Raw genomic sequence first — 20,999 nt, forward strand, 5'->3', positions numbered from 1 at the left:
GGGGTTACTACAGGTGCACTCGTTATGAGGTTATTCAACAGGTTGAGGAACAGTCCAAGGAAATGACAATGGAGGTAAGAGGAGGATTACTACTCTGGATGGTAACATGGTTTTGCTCACTTTCAGAGTCCTTCTTTTCTAAGGCTTATTTTTCTTTAACTTATCGCTAGATGTTCCTTCCTCTCCCAAGGTCACCCACAGAGACACTCACTCATAATTTGAAACTAGGAATCATAGTTACCCTGAGCAGCTTAGAGAGGAGAGACTGTGCTAGATGTGACAAAGGCATTCATGGTAGCTGGAGCAATCCTTAAATTTTAGTAGTTTCAATAAAAGGCAGATACAAATCAAGGTCAGGTATACACAAAAAGTAGCACATATGAGTTTATCGTGTTGGGCAGACTGGATGGACCATGCAGGTCTTTTTCTGCCATCATCTACTATGTTACTATGTATCAGAGGGGAAAGCAGTGCAGCTTTGTAGTGCTATATAAATGCTAAATAGTAGTAGTAGCAGCAGCATTACCTTCTGCTAGCGACAGACAGTCTGCAATTTCTAACAAGTATATAGACTACGTAAAGGTTCTGCAGCTGCTGGCCTTCCTTAATTAAAACCATCGATTTGTGCACTTTAACCCCAGATCTTCCACATCTGTCAGGAGTTTAGCATTCTCTTGCTGAAGCTTTTGGCAGATCTACAGGTCCACCCAGGTCTCTGGGCCTTAGGCATAATAGTTTATCTATGCATTAATCCTGCCCTGCCAGTATTCTAATCAGTCAAGCACTGTGACTGGACACAGGTGGGCTTTCTCTTTTTAATTTATAATGGGCCTTGTTAAAGAAAAATTGGGGAAAGAGCTAATTTGGGTTTGCTAAGTCAAAGGGTTGGAAGGTTTATGTATTCAAGAAATTTTGGATTCCTATTCTTACATTTTGAATATTTCTATAATAAATCTCATGTAGACGATGTAGAGTATGATGTAAGCATCAGTGGAAAAACTTCTACTTAGTGCAGTTCAAAATGTTTTAAAGACATAATTGAAATATGTACAAAGCTGCAAAGGCTTTAAGGCACTGTATTCTACATTCATCTTTCGTTGGTCACCTTTGTTGGTTTTTACCTGGGAAACTATTGCTAGAAATACCACTTTTAGAAGTATGAAAGTGAAGAAAAAAAAAAGTATTTGCATGTTCATCTGGGTAAAGATGTGACATAAGCAACAGTCATCGGTCAGACCACCCTGCCCAAAAGGTGACGCTTACAAGTCTAAAAAAAAAAAAAAATCACACTTATTAATTGCAAGATATGTTGATATCCAGCCATTCTATTTCCAAGATTTCCCCCTGAGGCTACTACAAACTTTCTTTCAGACTAGAGGCAGAAGTGCCTTGTAGAATTGTGCACAATAGGCAACTATGAAGTATCTGAAAACTTTAGCCTAACAAAAGTAATTCACAAGATAAAGGAAATTACAGAAGACTTTTGTACAAAACAGCTGGCAGAACACTTTCTAACGTAAAAATAAAATAAAATCTTAATTTATACCTTTCAATTTGGCTGCCAAGAAAATAGAAGAGATGTTTATTGATAAATGATATAATCACTACCTTATAAGATGAAGACTCCTTTTAGTGATCTGTAAGTGCCTCTTGCAGCTTTTGGAAACAAATTGGTGCTTGCCACTTTGTTGTAAGGGACTAGCATGACCAAATGTTTCCATTTTGCCCACCCCTGCACTAGGGCATGAGCTGTGACAACCTCGGTTCTTGAGGGCCGCAACCCAGTCTGGTTTTTAGGACTTCCTAATGAATATGCATGAGATCTATTTGCATAAACTGTTTGAGATCTATTTGCATAAACTGCCTCCATGTGTATTCATTAGGGAAATTGTGAAACCCAACTGGGTTGCAGCCCTTGAGGACCAAGGTTACCCACCCATGCCCTAGCACAGCATTTCCAAGTCCAGTACTGGAGTATTTTATTTATTGTATTTGTATCCCACATTTTCCCATCTATTTGCAGGCTCAATGTGGCTTACATAGTTTTATTAACATTGTCATTCCAGGATATCAGATACAGTTAGTATTGTGCAGAGATTAAGTAGGGAAGAGAGAAGAAGGGAGTGATTAGGGTAGTTTAACTGCCAGTCAGGTTTTCAGGATAACTACAATGAATATGCATGAACTTGATTTGTATACATGCAAATCCCTTTCATGCATATTCATTGTGGATATACTGAAAACCTGACTGGCAAGGGGTACGCCAGGACTGACTTGAGAAACATTACGCTAGCATATGGCTCTGTGAAGAATACTCAAACATTAAAAAGACATGACATATTAAAAAGGTCTTGGAACACAGGAAAGTAGCACCAGACCATAAGAGTAGAAAACAGAGAGGTGTTCATTAACAAGGGACCACCCTGTTTGTGCTTTTCGTGCCACGCCTCCAGAGTCTCTAATCACGGCTGGGCACTACTCACACAAATACAATCCCCTCGACCGGTACCTTAAAAGAACCAGACAACTGGTAGCACTATTTTAGACTGCAACCAAGACAAAAAGAGACCAAGGAAGCGCTTCCTGGGGTTAACACTGGTTTATTTAATTATCCAAAGATTAGGATAAAAAAAAATTAAGAAAAATAGTCATAGAAATAGTCTAGGATATGACAGAAATGAGAACATATATAGAAATGGAAAATTACAATGGAAAGTGGGAGCAGGACATTCTTTCAAACTCCCTGGCTTGGGAGCCAAAAGAGATGTACACTGCCCAACCTCCTATCTGGCACAGAAATATTATATAGGGTTTCTTGTCCCTTACAAGACAAAAAGGGAGCACAAGGGAGAGGGGTTGTCACACCCCCTTAATTAGCACCTTACAGTCAGTCAGGATCTCTAGTATCAATAAAATACACAGCATCTGTTTATATTTCCTTTTGAAGATGCATTTGGTCTGTTGTCCAAATGTTTTGGACCTCTTCTATTCATCTATACATACATTTCTCAAACCTTTAATTAGTATTTCCCCTATTCTAAAAGAGGAGACAAAAGTTAACTACTGCTTCCAGTTGCTAAAGAGGTGTTAGGTTTCTCTTGTCAATAGAACTATTGCTTTTGACTCCAGGGATCAGGGAGATAAGTGTTTGAATTGTTCTAGGCAGAGAAGGAAATAAGGTGTTACCTGCAATAATATTTTCTTAACCTGTCCTGACTACAGGATTTCTCTCTCTCTCCTCTGTCAGCCCTGCCCCCTTCACCTGGAACTTCCTTTGATCTGCATCCTAAAAGTCTCTCAAAGGCTAATAAACACACTCATGTAAACAGCAAATGGACAACAAATGGCAGGAGCTCATTGTCTTTCACTTGCTTGGTCAGAGGAAGGTGGGGGAAAAGGTGGGGGGTACCTGGCCTGCTTAATATCATTGTAATTTACAGAAAAAAAGAGACAATTCCACTTCTCGTCGTCTGTACATTAAAATTCTTAGATATTAGATACTTAGCAGCACTGAAACTGCTTGGTTCAGGCCTTCATAAGTACAAAGTACACCTCCATCAACAACCCTTAAACCCAAGAAGAACCCAATGTGGCCACAATTTGCCAGAGCAGACTAATCAGGGGTCACAATCTGTTTGAGACAATTTCTAACACCCGTGATGCTTCTAAAAGCTGATGCATGCATCAGTCACACAATCAAAACTGTAAAGGTGCCTGCTGCTCCTTGTGGGTCCTATAGCACTTACTTGCCTCCTTTTTTTCTCCCCTCCCCCTTTGTTTGCTCTCATATTAGGATTAAAACCACTGTAAAATTCTTAGTTAAATTTCAAGGCTTGTGCAGGGGGGTGGGGGTGGGGGTGACCTTACACAGGCTACTGTGCAAATAAAATCATTTATCTCAAGGCCAGAGGAACCTTTCCCTACATTAATATTCAGAGAAGAGCAAATGCTTTCCCAAGTGAGATACAATAAAACCTGACCTTCCAGCTAGTCTGCAGTTGTCTGCTGTTGACACTGAACATACTTACTTTGTTTCTAGAATGGGTCTTCAATTCAATGAGGGTCCTATTGGGAGAGAATAAAATGCACTGAAGTAGTATAACAAGGATAGCACTGCTGTCCTACTTGCCCCTCTAATTACCGACCCATCTCCCTCCTCCCTTTTCACTCCAAATTACTTGAGCGTGCTGTTCACCACCGCTGCCTTGATTTTCTCTCCTCACATGCTATTCTTGACCCACTACAATCTGGTTTTCGCCCTCTCCACTCAACCGAAACTGCACTTACTAAAGTCTCCAATGACCTATTACTGGCTAAATCCAGAGGTCTCTATTCCATCCTCATTCTTCTTTCAGCTGCTTTTGACACTGTCGATCACAGCATACTCCTCGATACCCTGTCCTCACTTGGATTCCAGGGCTCTGTCCTTTCCTGGTTCTCTTCCTACCTCTCCCTCCGCACCTTCAGTGTTCACTCTGGTGGATCCTCTTCTACTTCTATCCCTCTGCCTGTCGGCGTACCTCAGGGTTCTGTTCTTGGTCCCCTCCTCTTTTCTATCTACACTTCTTCCCTTGGTTCATTAATCTCATCCCATGGCTTTTCCTACCATCTCTATGCTGATGACTCCCAAATCTACCTTTCTACCCCTGATGTCTCACCTTGCATCCAAACCAAAGTTTCAGCATGCTTGTCTGACATTGCTGTCTGGATGTCTCAACGCCACCTGAAATTAAACATGACCAAAACCGAGCTTCTTATTTTTTCCCCCCAAACCCACCGTTTTCTATTTCTGTTGATGGCTCTCTCATTCTCCCTGTCTCCTCAGCTCGAAACCTTGGGGTCATCTATGACTCTTCTCTCTCCTTCTCTGCTCATATCCAGCAGATCGCCCCAAGACCTGTCGTTTCTTTCTTTACAACATCCGTAAAATCCGCCCCTTTCTTTCCGAGCACTCTACCAAAACCCTCATCTACACCCTTGTTACCTCTCGTTTAGACTACTGCAATCTGCTTCTTGCTGGCCTCCCACTTAGTCACCTCTCCCCTCTCCAATCGGTTCAAAACTCTGCTGCCCGTCTCGTCTTCTGCCAGGGTCGCTTTACTCATACTACCCCTCTCCTCAAGTCGCTTCACTGGCTCCCTATCCGTTTTCACATCCTGTTCAAACTTCTTCTACTAACCTATAAATGTACTCACTCTGCTGCTCCCCAGTATCTCTCCACACTCGTCCTTCCCTACAACCCTTCCCGTGCACTCCGCTCCTTGGATAAATCCTTATCTGTTCCCTTCTTCACTACTGCCAACTCCAGACTTCACGCCTTCTGTCTCGCTGCACCCTACGCCTGGAATAAACTTCCTGAGCCCCTACGTCTTGCCCCATCCTTGGCCACCTTTAAATCTAGATTGAAAGCCCACCTCTTTAACATTGCTTTTGACTCGTAAACACTTGTAACCACTCGCCTCCACCTACCCTCCTCTCCTCCTTCCTGTACACGTTAATTGATTCGATTACTTTATTTTTTGTCTATTAGATTATAAGCTCTTTGAGCAGGGACTGTCTTTCTTCTATGTTTGTGCAGCGCTGCCTACGCCTTGTAGCACTATAGAAATGCTAAATAGTAGTAGTAGTAGAACTAAGCATGTTTAACAGCACAGAAAGCCCTTTCACATCCACTTCTGAAGCTGTTAGCAGCAGAAATAGCAGACAGGTAAGGAAGAGGTGCAAATAAGCACTTTCCATTTGGAGAGATTTATTTGGTATTTAATGCAGCAGGGCCTTCGACAGAGCCATGAAAAATAAACTCACTATGAAATCTGAAAAACTTTTATTCAATATTCTAATCAGCACGTCTCTCTCTCTCATCGGTCTTACTAAACTATAAGGCTGTCATGCTTCTGTTCATTTCTGTCAGTGCATCTGCTGATCTGTCCCCTTATCTTTATTGTTCAACCACTAGGATTCCTTTAAATAACCAAAGATACAAATCTCTTCTATAGGACATGCATTTGATTAAAAAAAATAAGAAAAAAAAAGATGAAATGAAGTGGTGATGCATTCTTTGGTTCTTAGATGATTATGTAGTAAATGAGCTCATCTCTTTCCTTCAGTCTTACTTCTGGTCCTTTCAGAGCCAGCTCTGCCCTTTGAGCATCAATTTCGGGGCAGCAGCACAGCTCTGTTATATGCAAGAGGCTTCCTCCTGCCAGACCTGCTACTTCTACAACCCCCAACCACCACCTCCCTTCACCAGCCCCAAGTTTGAATGCTATGTGGGCCTAACACAGGCCTATGATGAAGTGCTGCTTTGTCCTAATCAAAGCAGGGCAGGACAACCAGTGCTTCAGTCCAGGCCTGCACTTACAGGGCCCCACATGGTCTTCTAAATCAGGGTCAGTGTGGGAGAAGGTAAGGAGGGTGGCTGCAGCCTGAAAGGAGGGGGGGGGGGGTAGAGAGAAGAAAGAGATGGCTGATGCTTTCAAAATGGTGGGGAGGGGGCATAAGGGGGAGGAGGGAGATTAGAGATGAGGGGGGCACATGGTTGAAAAATTGCCTAAGGCATTTGTTACCCTTGAGTTGGCCCGGGGTCCATTAGCATGTCTAGGAACTGATATTGACAACGCTCACTTAGAAAATAATGAACCAAAATAAGGACATACTGTCACATAAATCCATGTATCATTTTATTAAAAAATAAAGTCAAATATACACAAAAGAAGTATACATATTAAATACAAATAAGAATTCTGCAAACAGAATCAAGGATGTAACTTTACAGTCAACACACAGATCAGTTGTAAGATGCATAGTTTTTTTTTTTTTGGTAAACAAAAGAATAAATTGACTCTTGGCTGTCAAACTGCAGTCCTTGGCCTGGCTGTTATATCCTTAACAAATATACATGGAGGCATTTGCATATAATTAAGGTAGTGCATGCAAATATAGCTAATGCATATTCACTATGGACAGCCATTCAGTTTAACCCCAACTTCAAGACATGAATGTGTCAATATACAACAATCTTCTCTTGGAGTAAACATGTTTCTGTGACCTCACTGTGAGGTGATTCTGTGTCACTGTCCATGGGTTCATGTTCTGGACTGGATAATGGCATTTCTCTGAATGCAATGGGCATGTTATTCCGAAGCAGCTCACAACTCTCTCTTTCCAGTACTTTCTGCAATCGCTGAAGGCCTGCCAAGAAGACAAAAAAAGGCATTTTTGCACTTGAAATACATGAATTCTGGCCTTCACCCCAACTATCATCTGCTGAAATGCATTGACCATCTATCAACAAATTATTCTTGGACTATATTTTCTTGCGCTGGTGTGCAGCACTAAAAGCACACTGCTGTACACCATTCCTGCCCCCAATGGAGGATAACAGGGCAGCTGAGTATTCTTCTCTACAAGTTACACAGTTCAGGGCACAAAAAAAAAAAAAAAAAAGTTAGAGCATCAGCCAGGACAGGCAGGGAATTCCTGTCAAATCAATATTATTCAATTTATGGATAAGAATTGTGTTAAAATGTAGTTCCCCTATGACTTAATACATACCAAGGGCGGACAGAGTGGTCTGGGCCCCCCCCATCCGCTGCCCGACACACCCCCTACCACTGCGATGCTGCCCCTCCTACCGCAGTCCTACTTGAAGGGCCCTGGTGGTCGTGGTCTCTGCGGAGGGGGGGGGGGGATGTTCTTTTTTGCCCTCTGCGCTGTCGATATTCCTCCGCCTGCTGGCACTGTAGAATATGGGCACAGCCATGAGCCTTGGGTCAAGGCCTAAAGGGCAAAGGCTAACTAGTCTGTGTGACTCAAACTCATGATCTGATAAGACATCCTTGCGTGCAAGCAGGCATGGCAAAAGGAGGAAATATGAAAAGAAACAGGAAAATGTGGTTTAGCAACATAGCGGAAACAGATGGTGAGAAAAGAGAACAGGATGATCTCTGAGGAAGATAACTTGTTAAAGCCATGTTAAGCACTGTTTGAAAAAAAGATATGTAAGTAGCTGTATCAGAGCATTACTTTAGAGAGACAGTTACAGACAGTACTTATGTATAGCAGAGCTATTCTCCCATGAGAAACTATTAATTGTATGTACATTTGGTAAGTAATAAAAATTGCTTTTCTCATACGTGGTCTTGGTCTTTTATCACTCCAAATTGTGGGTGGCTGGTACATAATTTGGGGTGGTGGTAAAAAGACTAAAAATAACAGCGCCATGTTTTCAAAATGGTGGAATAAACTTAAGGTCTCGACAGTCTTGCAAGATTTCCGCAGGGAATCTTGGTCGTCATTTTTAAAGTACGATGATGCTGGGCAGGGGGAATAACAACAATGGGCAGGAAAGAATAAGTCTCCCCCACCCCCCGCAGAGGTCACTAGATCACCAGCAGCAAGCCTTTAAAGGTAGTCCACGGAGGGCTGTAGTGTGCAGCAGGCGTCTGGTTGCCCGAATGGTCAGTCTGCCCGACACATACCAAAAAAACAAACAAAAAAAAATGGCAGATAGGAACACCACCGGATGAAAGTGCCCACATCCTGTACACTAGTTCTTAATACTTTTCAGCCCATACAGCTGTACGTAAATTAACACCATATCTCCATCCCAGCAAACCCTTTCATGTGACCCCATCTTAGGCTGAAATGTGATTCAGGATGGCAAGTGGCATTAGTTAAAATTAGGTTTTCTAAAAGCCATGGCACATATACATTAAATTTTCAAAATTATGGTATAGGCAGCAGGGTCAGGTTGTCATTAAAAAGGTGCAAGTTAAATCCAAAAACGTGAAATGTTTATATTTTAATGAAATCCATAACAGCTTGTCTAAAAAAGACTCAAGAGGGAAGTCACCTTGCTTTTGTTTGTGGTACATCTAGTCTCCATCAGGGCTTCAACAATGTTTGAGGTCATACATTTCTGTTCATTATTGTGAATATTTAAGATGTACATACACAACTTTATCTTGTCTTTGGAATCTGAGAAGACCAATCTAAACCACCCTGGCTCATAACAGTGGAAAGCACTCCCAGGACTAATGTACAGCTTCTCTTCAATCAGCTTCCACCACAATGCCAGTTCAGCCTCAACTGTCGATGATGTTAGAAACTAGAAGGAAGAGGGTAAAATAAATTACAGCCCTGAAATATCACAGATCTGTAATCATAACAGTAGATTAATTAAATTTATCTGCTTATCTCCAAGATATCAAAAGCAGAGTACAGAAAAACTTCAGCAATATGTATTGACGAAAAAATAACAAGAGTTGTTTATCCTTTCAAAGAGGACCAAGATTAGGAGACACTCCATGAAACTAAACAGGAAACTAACCACTCAATACGCATTCACACTATGGAATTTGCTGGTGGAAGATGTGATGAACAGTTGTCTACAAAGGTTTATGCACCACTGTAACATAATATGTTTCAAATGAACTCTTTAGTAGCATGGATTATCTTCACCTGACTAACTAAAGGCCTAATGAGTCAATCAACTTTTAGGGTCTGAAGGATATTAAAAACAAAAACAAACAAACAAAAAAAAGGTAATGAAGCATATGCAATAGGTGGATAACCTATTGCATATGCCATATAGTATTTTCAATCTGCTAAAGAACAGCATTAAATATTTGAGAAAGATATGCTTGAAAATGAATCATGGTTGTGTGTCAGCTTTGAGTTGCTTAGGGTTTGTTGAAACATACAAAATTTGATCAGGTGTGCCTGAAAATCTGCATTAAAAAACAAACAAACAAACAAACAAACAAACAAACAAACAAACAAACCCAAAAGTTAAAGTTGACAGTTTCTGAAGAAAACCATTAGCAGCCAGGTAAAACTGGAAAAGCTACTTCTTATCCCTAGGTATAATTTACAAGATACGGTCTGTTTTTTTGGATCTTGCCAGGTACTTGGGGAGCTGGATTGGCCACGGTAGGAAAGGAGTTCAACAGATCTTTTATCTATCTGACCCACTATAACATTTAGGTTCTTAAAGACCAAGGTTCAAAAATAAATCCAATGAAAGCAGTTTAACAGCACAAACATTAGTCAAAAACATAGGTAAACAGCCGTACGTTGGCCAGCATCTGAAATCTCACATATTTGCTCCATTTGAATGGCAACAGGAAGCCCATTTCATAGCATAATGGAATAACCTTAAAGCCTTTTGCAGTATACCAAAAAAGTTCCTCAACTCACCCATGGGTGTTTAGCTATGCTTCTTCTGAAAACCTAACATCCATAACAGGATCATGTAACTGTACAAATCAAACATGTTGGTGATTGACCACGCAATGATTTAAAAATAAACTAAAAATCTTCAAAATGTGAACAGAACAAAGTAATGGGGGTTACATAAGTACATAAGTATTGCCATACTGGGAAAGACCAAAGGTCCATCGAGCCTAGCATCCTGTTTCCAACAGTGGCCAATCCAGGTCACAAATACCCGGCAAGATTCCCAAAATGTACAAAACATTTTACACTGCTTATCCCAGAAATAGTGGATTTCCCCCAAGTCCATTTAATAACAGTCTATGGACTTTTCCTTTAGGAAGCCGCCCAAACCTTTTTTAAACTGCGCTAAGCTAACCGCCTTTACCACATTCTCTGGCAACAAATTCCAGAGTTTAATTACACGTGGAGTGAAGAAAGATTTTCTCCGATTCGTTTTAAATTTACTACATTGTAGCTTCATCGCATGCCCCCTAGTCCTAGTATTTTTGGAAAGCATGAACAGACGTTTCACATCTACCCGTTCAACTCCACTCATTATTTTACAGACCTCTATCATATCTCCCCTCAGCTGCCTTTTCTCCAAGCTGAAGAACCCTAGCTGCTTTAGCCTTTCCTCATAGGGAAGTCATCCCATCCCCTTTATCGTTTTCGTCGCCCTTCTCTGCACCTTTTCTAATTCCACTATATCTTTTTTGAGATGTGGCGACCAGAATTGAACACAATATTTGAAGTGCGGTCACACCATGGAACGATATAAAGGCATTATAAACATCCTGATTTTTGTTTTCCATTCCTTTCCTAATAATACCTAACATTCTATTTGCCATGTTTTGGAGTAACTGCATCCTTTTCATAACCTTCTAAAGAAGACCTTGAAAAAAAAAAAAAAAAAAAAAAAAGGAGTTGCAATAGTCCAACTTAGTAGTCACAACTGCAAGTATCAAGGTGGCCGCCATGGGGTTCCTATTCAATTGTCGTTGAAGTTGTTTAATCCTACTATGCATAAAGGGTAAAAATATGCACACCTTAGACCAAGTGAGCACTGGCCTTTTACTCAGAGTGGATTAGGCCCTACAGACAGTCCACCCAACTTTTTGTTCTTCTGATTCCAATAGGATGGGGGTCACCAACACAGACTGGGCAGACCCTTGAGAGTCATGTCAGAGCCATGGCTGAGCCAGTCAGCCTCCGTTGAAGAAATCTGGAAGGCTGCGACGTGGTCTTCAGTCCACACATTCATATCTCATTACTGCCTTGAGAGTGTCGGTTTAGACAGACATTGCTGAAGAATTTGTTTGGGGTCTAGAGTCCAACTCCACCCTCCTACGCCCATTTTGTTCTGTTCCAGGAGGCACTCTTACCCAGTTGTATATAAGTTTCAGGTTAATTACTCCTTCACTTTTCAAGTTTCTGCCTCCATACAATGATAGGGGACATTACATACACAGGTCTTCATTAAAAAAAAAATATATATATGCCCATGCTGAGGGACCACTCGTGCAGTCCACCCAATATCTCTCCTGCTCCCTCTCTCTTACTCTCCCAGGTCCATCCAGCATCTCTCCCACCGTCTCTCCTCCTCTCTCTCATTCCCCTGGGTCCATCCTGAACCTCCCCCTCTTTCACTTACCCAGGTCCATCCAGAATCTCTGCTCTGCCTCTTCTCTCCCACCCCCCCCCCCCCGATACAGAAATACCTTGACATTCGGCAACTGCAGTGATTCAAGCAGGCAGCATCTGATCGAGTACGGAACCTTCCTTTCCCTCGGCTGTGTCCCGCCTGTGTGGCAACAGGAAGTTGCAAAAGAGGAGGTGGGATAAAGCAGAAAGGAAAGCCCCAGAACTGGTCAGAAACTGCCTGCTTGAATCACTGTAGCTACTAAATGTGAAGGCATTGTTTCAGCACCTGGTGGGGAGAAGATGCTGGATGGACCCGGAGAATGAAGGGAAAGGGAGAGATGCAGGCAGTTCTGGGCCATAGCATCAGGGACAAAGACAAAACAAAAAAATCCAAAAACAACCCCCCCCCCCCCCCACCTTTTCTACTGCCGATTTTGAGGGTCTGCCAGCAGCCGGTCTGGCTGTTGAAATACCGGCCAGCTGGTAATCCTAACTAACCCCTGATGCAGCCTGTAGGCGAAACATGTGATCACTTTCTGATATTAAAGTTTATAACTCCTAAGTCTGTTGCCTTTTTTTGTGTGCATACGTTCTCTCAAACCATCTGTACTATATCCACAAACAGTTAAGAATAGGCTTTAACATCCTGCTCTAACAGAACTAATTGAGTCTGGAGGACCGATTGTTTTATTAGCTTGACTTAAAAACAGATTAAAAAAAAAAAAAAGAAAAGCAAGTTCACCACTCAGAATAGTGGAAAGTGTGTTTCAAATATTTTAAACAAATAAAACAAGTGAACCAATCACTGGTGTCTATCAAGAGAGGGACTCAACCACACCTAAACAGGATGAAAGGTGGGCTAGAACTGGAAGCTAATGGGCTCCATATAGTTGCACTTAACAGAAAATTTGCTGAGCCCTACTTTATCATCATAGCTGTCGTTGCAGGTGTCTTGGAGCCTTACTAAGGCTCTGAAGCTTGCTAAATAGTTCACAAAAACACACAGTCTAAGGTTTTTATGAAGTCAACTCTTGGCCAATTAGCACCTGTATACTGAAGCTTTTCACAACTGGTTACTGTCTGGAGACACTCAAGTATTTTTCTAATATATAGCACACTTACTTTTCTGAAGTCTGCCCACACAAATAAACCCCCCAAACTCCTGAGAACAGGAATGCCAATCTCTGCTAGTCCACCAACAAGCAGGCTGTGGGCTTCATGCAGTCTCCGTTTGTTAGTAGGAAAATATTCTTTGTCCAGCCAGTCTGCAGGGAGAAAAGAGAACAATTTAGGCCTTTTAATCCACTGTTTATATTATATAAATACAGAACATAAGTCACAGACCAATATTACTAACCTCTATCACTAAGCAATTGACTAAGAACATATTGAACTGGTCCTGGGCACCCATGAAATGTAGCCAGCTGGCTAACAGCTTTAAAGATTTCTCTGTTCTTGGTGTATAATGTACCAACACGAATTCCAGCCATTGCAAAATCCTTGAAAAGATGGAGAAAAAAAAAAATACACTCTTAATATACTGGTCTTACATACACACATTTACAAGGCAGCATCGTGGGCAATTCATGCGTCATGGGAAGGGTGCTTAAAATAAATGAACACAGTGGTGACTACTGTCAAAAATCTCTTCTCATGCTGCCTAGAAAAGGGGTGTGCAACTTTGGTCCTCAAGAGCCACAACTCAGTCAGATTTTCAGGATTTCCCCAGTGAATATGCATGAGATCTATTTGCATTCATTGCCTCCACTGTACGCAAATAGATCTCAAGCATATTCACTGGGGAAATCCTGAAAACCTGACAGGTTGCAGCCCTCATGGTACAAGGTTGCCCATCCCTGGGCCTAGAGGATCGATGGGAAGGTTCTTCTATTAAAAAACAGCTTCCTGAACCAAACACCACATATAGTTTAGATCATTAGGTACTTAATATACTGTCTTTCAAGCAAAAATCAAAGTTACAGTTAAGGGTAAAATAGGAAGGGAAAACACTTCAACATCAGGACAGATGGGTAGAGAATAGAAACAGGAGGGGGAGCTGTAGTGAAGAGAGACAGAAAAAAAGAAGTGCAATGTCAGCTACTGATTGACCCAAAGCCAACGAGAATAGGTGGGTCTTTAGAGTGGTCTTAAATTTCTGATTGTACTGCTCAGTACAGAGATCTACAATGAGGGGGCAAAGAAAGCAGAGTGATGGGTAGACGAAGTAGGAACAGTAGATATACTAAAAGTTAAGTGGCATTCCTCTTCACAGGCAAATGTTAGTTTGTGCCCGGTGGTAGTGTTAGCAGGGCTTCTATAGTCAAAGGAGTTTGGAGGCCAGAAGACACAGTGCTCAGGAGCATCATCAGGCCGCTGTATAAGAAATCATGACCCTTAGCAGCAGTACAATCAGAATACCACTAGGAGTTACCAGTGCCATTTGAATTCAAGCTCCAGTAAGGGCAGGAGAGAGTTGGGATCATTCCTGCCCAAGCACTTACTCGACAGCCCAGAGATAATTAAGGCGGGCTTTTTTTTGGGGGGGGTGGGGGGGGTGCAATTTAGCCATGGCTAACCCCTTTAAGAGACTACCCAGCAGCAATGCTCCCGAGCCAATGCAATGCTACTTGCGAGCCCACCTTTTACTGCACCTTGATAACTTCTCCCCCCAAAAAACGTACTGTATAGACTATACGAAGCTGTAAAAAGTTATGGTTAAGTTATATTAAAATGAGATTACAGAAATTATGCAGTAAACAAATGCTGTGCTGGCTTAAGACCAATGATCCATAAAGCCCAGCATCCCGTCTCCTAGTGGTCAATGAAGAGCACTTGGATGTATCCAACAGAAAAGCCGCCTCTTGTTTCTGGAAGTAAGCAGTGGGGTAGGAATCTAAGTCTACCTGAATGGAGTTACTCTACAGTGGGTCCAGAACTGGTCAGTGCTATCCCTTCTCAAACAGCTGGTAGAACTTCTCCAGTACGTGGGACAGCTTGCCTAGTTTCAGTCTGTTATCAGTACCTTCAACTACCTTCTTACACCAGGCCTCAGTTTATTTTGGGTTGTGGCAAACATCACTTCCCACAATACTTTAGCTGTGGTTGTACCATGGATTTAAACAGGAGGTACTATTATGTTTTCACTTTTATTTGTTCTCTATTCCATTCTGCGTAAATTCCTAATGTTATATTTACTTTCTCAGTATCTGCTTCTGCACACCAAGTTGAAAATGTCAATATTCTGCCCATGACAATGCTACAGTCCTTGCCCTCAGTAGGGACTCCTACTATAGAACCAGGCATTGTATACACAATTGTGAATATTTTTTCCCCTATGCGCATTGTTTTTCACTTTCGTACATTAAATATCTGCCATTTAGGCACCTAGCTCCCCATATCTACATATAAGTTTACAAATGTCCAACTGCCAGTCTGCCATTTTAGCCACTTCTAGATAGAGCCTTAAAAAAAAAAAATTTCTAAAATGGCCTTTGTTAAATGTTCAAGCAAAAAACTGTAGGTGCCTTAACATGTTAAAAATGTTGTAAAAGAATGGGACTTGAGAGACAACAGGTGGGGATGGTCAGAGAACAGAGCATTGGATCAGACTAAGGGGGTGGAGGAATAGAGTGGGGGATATTAATTTCATCACAAAATGTTTTACAGTACTCTCTGCTAGTAGGTTTAAAATCTTTTCAGAAAACCTACAGACTATGAAGTAAATGTTACCAGATCTATAAAACAAGACATACTTACAACAGAACATACACAAAAGCAAGCTACAATTTAAACCTACCTTGCTAAATCCCCACATTAGATGTGTCCGTTCTGGGTCTGGTAAACTAAACAAAGGACAGGCATCCTAATCAGATCTCTTTTCCAGTCACAAAGCTTATATGTATTTACATTTATTTATTGCATTTGTATCCCACATTCCCCCACCTATTTGCAGGCTCAATGTGGCTTACATAGATTTAATAACATTGTCATAGTTGGATCTCAGATACAGTTAGTTTTGTGTAGCGATTAAGGAAGGGGAGAGGGAAGAAGGAAGAGAGTTGTTAAGGTAGTTATAGAGGGTGTGCGTTCATAATTGAGTGGACTTAGTGAGGTTATAGGTTTTCATTGTAGGCTTTGTTGAAGAGGAATGTTTTCAGAGATTTTCGAAACATAATTGTTTCTTTTATTGCTTTCAGGTCTGCAGGTAATGCATTCCATATCTGCATGCTCTTGTAAGAGAAGGTAGTGGCGTGCATCAGCTTGTATTTAAGTCCTTTGCAGCTGGGGTAGTGCAGGTTGAGAAATTTGCGGGATGATCTTGTGGCGTTTCTGGGAGGTAGGTCCACGAGGTTTAGCATATAGATTGGGACGTCTGCATGAATGATTTTGTGTACAATCATGCAGATCTTGAACGCAATGCGTTCCTTAAGTGAAAGCCAGTGAAGTTTCTCTCTTATGGGTTTTGTGCTTTCATATTTGGTTTTTCCGAATACGAGTCTGGCGGTTGTGTTCTGGGCAGTTTGGAGTTTTTTGATTGTCTGTTCTTTGCACCCGCATATAGTGCGTTGCAATAGTCCAGATGACTTATTACCATTGATTGTACCAAGGTACGGAAGATGTATCTCAGAAAGAAAGGTTTTACTCTTTTAAGTTTCCAAATGGTGTAGAACATCTTTTTCGTCGTGTTTGTCACGTGGGTATCAAGAGTGAGGTTTCGATCAATGGTGACTCCGAGAATGTTCAGGTTTTGTGAGACCAGAAGAGAACAGTATGGTGTTATTATGGTGTTGAAGTTTTTTGTGTTATGTTGTGAGGTGAGTACAAGACATTGTGTTTTTTCTGCATTAAGTTTTAGTTGGAATGCATCTGCCCAGGTGTGCATTATTTGGAGGCTTTGGTTGATCTCGTTGGTGATTTCATTTAGATCTTGTTTGAATATATTGCACTGAATGAAGAATTAAAATGTTAAGTAGTAGTAGTAGTGGAAGGAGGATAGCCAGTGGGACACTGTCATACCAGGGTACAAATTATATCGTAGTAATAGGGTGGACCGGATTAGGGAGCAGCACTTGGAATCATTGTGGATTGAAATTCCAAGTGTTAAGGGGAAAAGGACGGTTATAGGGGTGTACTACCGACCGCCCGACCAGAATGAGCAGACGGACGCAGTCATGTTAAAGGAAATTAGTGAGGCAAATAAAATAGGCAACGCAATAATAATGGGTGATTTTAATTACCCTGATCCACAAAAAGGAATAGTAGAATACAATCAACGTTTGCAAATAAATTCTACTTTGTTATAACCCAGTATTGGAGGTGTACAGTCACTAGTATTCATGAAATGTGGAGAAAAAAAGACTTCAGAAACAATAGAGAATACTCATTAGGCAGGAAAACAACCTTTCAATTATAGAGTACTCCACTTCTTCAATCACTAGTCTTCACAAAAAAAACTCCACTCTTCTTATTCATGCCATACATGCACATACACCTTCCACAATACTATATGGTACATTTAATATACCAAACTTACAAAAAAAAAAAATCTAGCAGTGTATAAATGTGGAAAAAAAAAAAAGAAGAGAAAAACCAAAAGCAATACACAACCAGGACAAGGAAACATCAGAGAAAAAAAAAAGTTAAATATGGAACTAGGACACTTATTACCTGGAGAAATTTTTCCCTTATTTCATAAATGGCTCACTTTCCCCAGTCATTATAGCGAAGGTCTTCAGCTGGGGCCACTCACTAGGGGGCTCCTTCTATAATCCCACAATCATGGGCCCTAAGCATCACCACAATGAGCAACTCCCTTTCCCCTCTCCCACTCCCCGGGCTTCAAATACTGCCTCTGCAGCAGACCAAGGGAGCAAGAGACCTGACCCAGAAATCAAACCAGGTCTTTCAATATACTTACTTGTCTAAAGCAAGGATACTGGTGAAGGTGCTATCTTCTGCATACACAGAAAGCATGTAAATTTCATCCATTATTACATGCAATTTATACCTACATAGAGAAGAAGTTACAATTAAAGTATAATACATATTTCTATGATCATCATACTGGTTATAATAAACTACTGTGCACACTTACTAATCGCTATACTCATCCCATTCATTTCCAAATATACAAGGGTCATCTCAGATCACTTGCACACAATTCAGAATTTCCATTATCTATATCTTTTTTATTGCCAAATAAGGACTTGTCCTATTTTCATTATATAATTATGACCAAAGTTACCTAACTGTGCTGTACAAAAATCTTCTGTAATACATTTTCATTATTCCCTTGCCTGGTTTTTACCATCTGAAACACTGGACCATTCAGGAATTACAATTTGCATTAAGAATAAAATAAAGGACCATTTCTTGCAGAAACCCAACCAAGAAAACAAAACAGTCCAAAAAAAACCCACATACATGCATATCATATGTTCCAAAGTTAAAGATACTTAAATTTAATGGTCTGCTCTTTTTTTTGGGTTGGGGGCACCAATGGTCCTCCTTTTATTTGAGCTTCTAGCTCAGTGAAATTGGCCTCTACTGGAGGCTACATCACCACAAACCTTTATTCTCAAATAGCCAGTGTTTGCCTTATCTCCATTTTATAAGCATTCCCTCTCTAGGTAGTCCAGGGCTCCCTGCAAACTAGAGTACATGAGCACCCCAACTCTGACCAGTTATAAAGCTGGAAAAATCCTCTTCCCTTAGGGGCTGAGAATGCTGTCTTTATAGACAACTCAGCCAGTTCAAGACCACAAGCAAAAACCCAGGAATCAAACCCAGCTCTCCCACCCTCCACTGGTTTTAAAAATAATCTCCTTTTGTATACTTCACAGATTGAACATGCAAGGTAACTACAACAAGAACATTGCTAGCAAATGATTATAAACCTCTGGCAATCATTCAAAGTCCTCAACTTTCCACTTACCGTATTTTTCGGACTATAAGACGCACCTAGGTTTTAGAGGAGGGAAATAGGAAAAATTTTTTTTTTCCTTTTTCCCTCCTCTAAAACCTAGGTGCTCCGGTGCGTCTTGTCTGAGTTCGGGATCGCCCTCCCCTACTCACGTCAGCGATATTCCCTGGTGGTCTAGTGACGTCGGGGCAGGAAAGAGCCCCCTCTTTCCTGCCCAGTGCGCTGCTCTCCGTCCTCCTCCATCCTCCTGTATGCTGCCTGACGGTCTCGGCGAGATTCAAAATGGCCGCCGAGACTCTCGGCGGCCATTTTGAATATCGCCGAGACCGTCAAGCAGCATACAGGAGGACGGAGGAGGACGGAGAGCAGCGCGCTGGGCAGGAAAGAGGGGGCTCTTTCCTGCCCCGACGTCACTAGACCACCAGGGAATATCGCTGACGTGAGTAGGGGAGGGCGATCCCGAACTCGGGGGGAGGGCGATCCGGAATCGCTACCTTTGGACTATAAGACGCACCCCCCCATTTTCCTCCCAAATTTTGGGGGAAAAAAGTGCGTCTTATAGTCCGAAAAATACGGTAATTTCTTCCCTTCTATCAGATCTCTAAGTAAATTAACTATGAGCATCCATATCTTAAAACTGTCAAAATACTTTAGCTACAGCTAGCTATTGCTTTGGTAATCACCCATGTTCTTATAGTGCATATGAGCACTGGTTTAGGATCTAAATTAAAAAAAAAAAAAAATTAACTGGCTCTTCAGAAACCAGGAGGAAGGTGAAATTTGTCCTTACCTGTTAAATGTTCTTTCCTGGAGTCCTGCTAGACCAGTCTAGACCTAGGTATTATGTCCCCCAGTGTATGGAGGCAGAAACTTGAAAGATCTGTTGATATCAGTATAAACAGGTGGTACAACCAGGAAAATTCCAGTGTAATACCAAAGCAACACTCAATAGAGAGAGCAACACAATGAAGAGAGAGCCCAACTGAACAACAGATACCCCACAGGGACTGAATATATACAGATAAATGGCAGGACCAGGAATCTACCAAATCCCTCATTTTCCGGGGCTGGTCTGGCAGGACTCAAGGAAAGGAAATTAATAGGTAAACTTTCACCGTCCTTATCCTGCAAGACCAGTCCAGACCTATAAAATGTACCAAAGCTTTTTATCCTGTATGGTGGGAGAATGAATATACTTTCCAGGCCAGTTCTACCCTGTCTTACCCAGCCCAAATATCAAGCTTATAGTCCAAACATTTTTATTGATTTTTGCAAAAAGCAGAATACAACAGCATATAAATGGTGAACACACAACTAAAATGACATTCTCCAAATTATATACAGGAGTACCATAACTAAAAACCACACCCAAAGAAATGGCTGCAATGTCCCTCTGCAGCTCTTTCATATCGGAAGAATTTCAAAATTTCACCACATGTAATCATTCAATACAGAATTGTTCTTCCAACTTAACCAAATTGTAAAGTTAAAGAATTCAACCTTAATTCTGCTTGGTATTTTATCTTTTGACAATTATACAGTAGAGCCTGATAACTAAGGGGTACATGAATAAGAAAGCGCGGGGTACAAATGTAACAAAAATAAATAAATAAATATACAATCACACTAACATATTGCAAAACCTCTGTCCAGTAGAGGATGAGGCTGGCCCCAAAAAAGGCATATCTAAAAAACATTCTAGTTGCTGACTTACAGGACCAGCAAATTGGGGGGGGGGGGGGGGGGGGGGCAAAGAAATATTAGTCTTGGGAGTTTTTGCTGGCGTCTAAACTCCTAGTGTGCCATTAAAAATTAAAAATAAATAAAAATAAACTAGTTATTAAGGCCAACTTACACTAAGGACTTCCAAAAATGCTCTCACTCTTGCAGAGGAAATACTTCCAATTTCCAAATTTCTTCTACAACAAGACATCTGTTTAGCAGCTTGGAAGGATTGGTAAAAGAAAGACCACAGGTTTAGAGAAAAAAATCTGCATGCAACAGGCCTCCTCAACCCAGTACACCATAAGCTCAACAGGTATAAACCTATTAGCTGTAAATAATGGATGGAAGAGCAGACTTAACTCCAAAAATGATTTAATCCAATTCCTAGCTATCAGTTTTTGAGCCGCTGTCCAAATCCTCTCTTTCTCCTACCATAATTTTAAGGATATCATTAACCCGGAGAGTACCCCTGGTCCACAGGGGTACCTTCACA

General features: G+C 41.2%; 1 protein-coding gene across 3 annotated transcripts in view; it reads right to left on the reverse strand.

Moving 5' to 3' along the window:
* Positions 1 to 6,667: 6,667 nt before the first annotated feature.
* Positions 6,668 to 20,999, reverse strand: part of LOC115468532 (1-aminocyclopropane-1-carboxylate synthase-like protein 1) — a 48,870-nt gene continuing 34,538 nt past the window's right edge. For 2 of the 3 annotated variants that reach the window (XM_030200315.1, XM_030200328.1), the window contains exons 9-14: positions 17,777 to 17,866; positions 15,656 to 15,701; positions 13,217 to 13,358; positions 12,982 to 13,124; positions 8,956 to 9,109; positions 6,668 to 7,191 (exon numbers count right to left, since the gene is read on the reverse strand). In XM_030200315.1, coding sequence (XP_030056175.1) covers positions 7,004 to 7,191; positions 8,956 to 9,109; positions 12,982 to 13,124; positions 13,217 to 13,358; positions 15,656 to 15,701; positions 17,777 to 17,866 — 763 coding nt within the window. In that variant the 3' untranslated portion in view covers positions 6,668 to 7,003. Of the gene's footprint in view, positions 7,192 to 7,554; positions 7,740 to 8,955; positions 9,110 to 12,981; positions 13,125 to 13,216; positions 13,359 to 15,655; positions 15,702 to 17,776; positions 17,867 to 20,999 lie in introns of all 3 variants that reach the window. The other variant, XR_003941884.1, reaches the window with a different exon arrangement.

Source organism: Microcaecilia unicolor, chromosome 1, assembly GCF_901765095.1.
Source record: "Microcaecilia unicolor chromosome 1, aMicUni1.1, whole genome shotgun sequence".
NCBI lineage: Eukaryota > Metazoa > Chordata > Amphibia > Gymnophiona > Siphonopidae > Microcaecilia > Microcaecilia unicolor.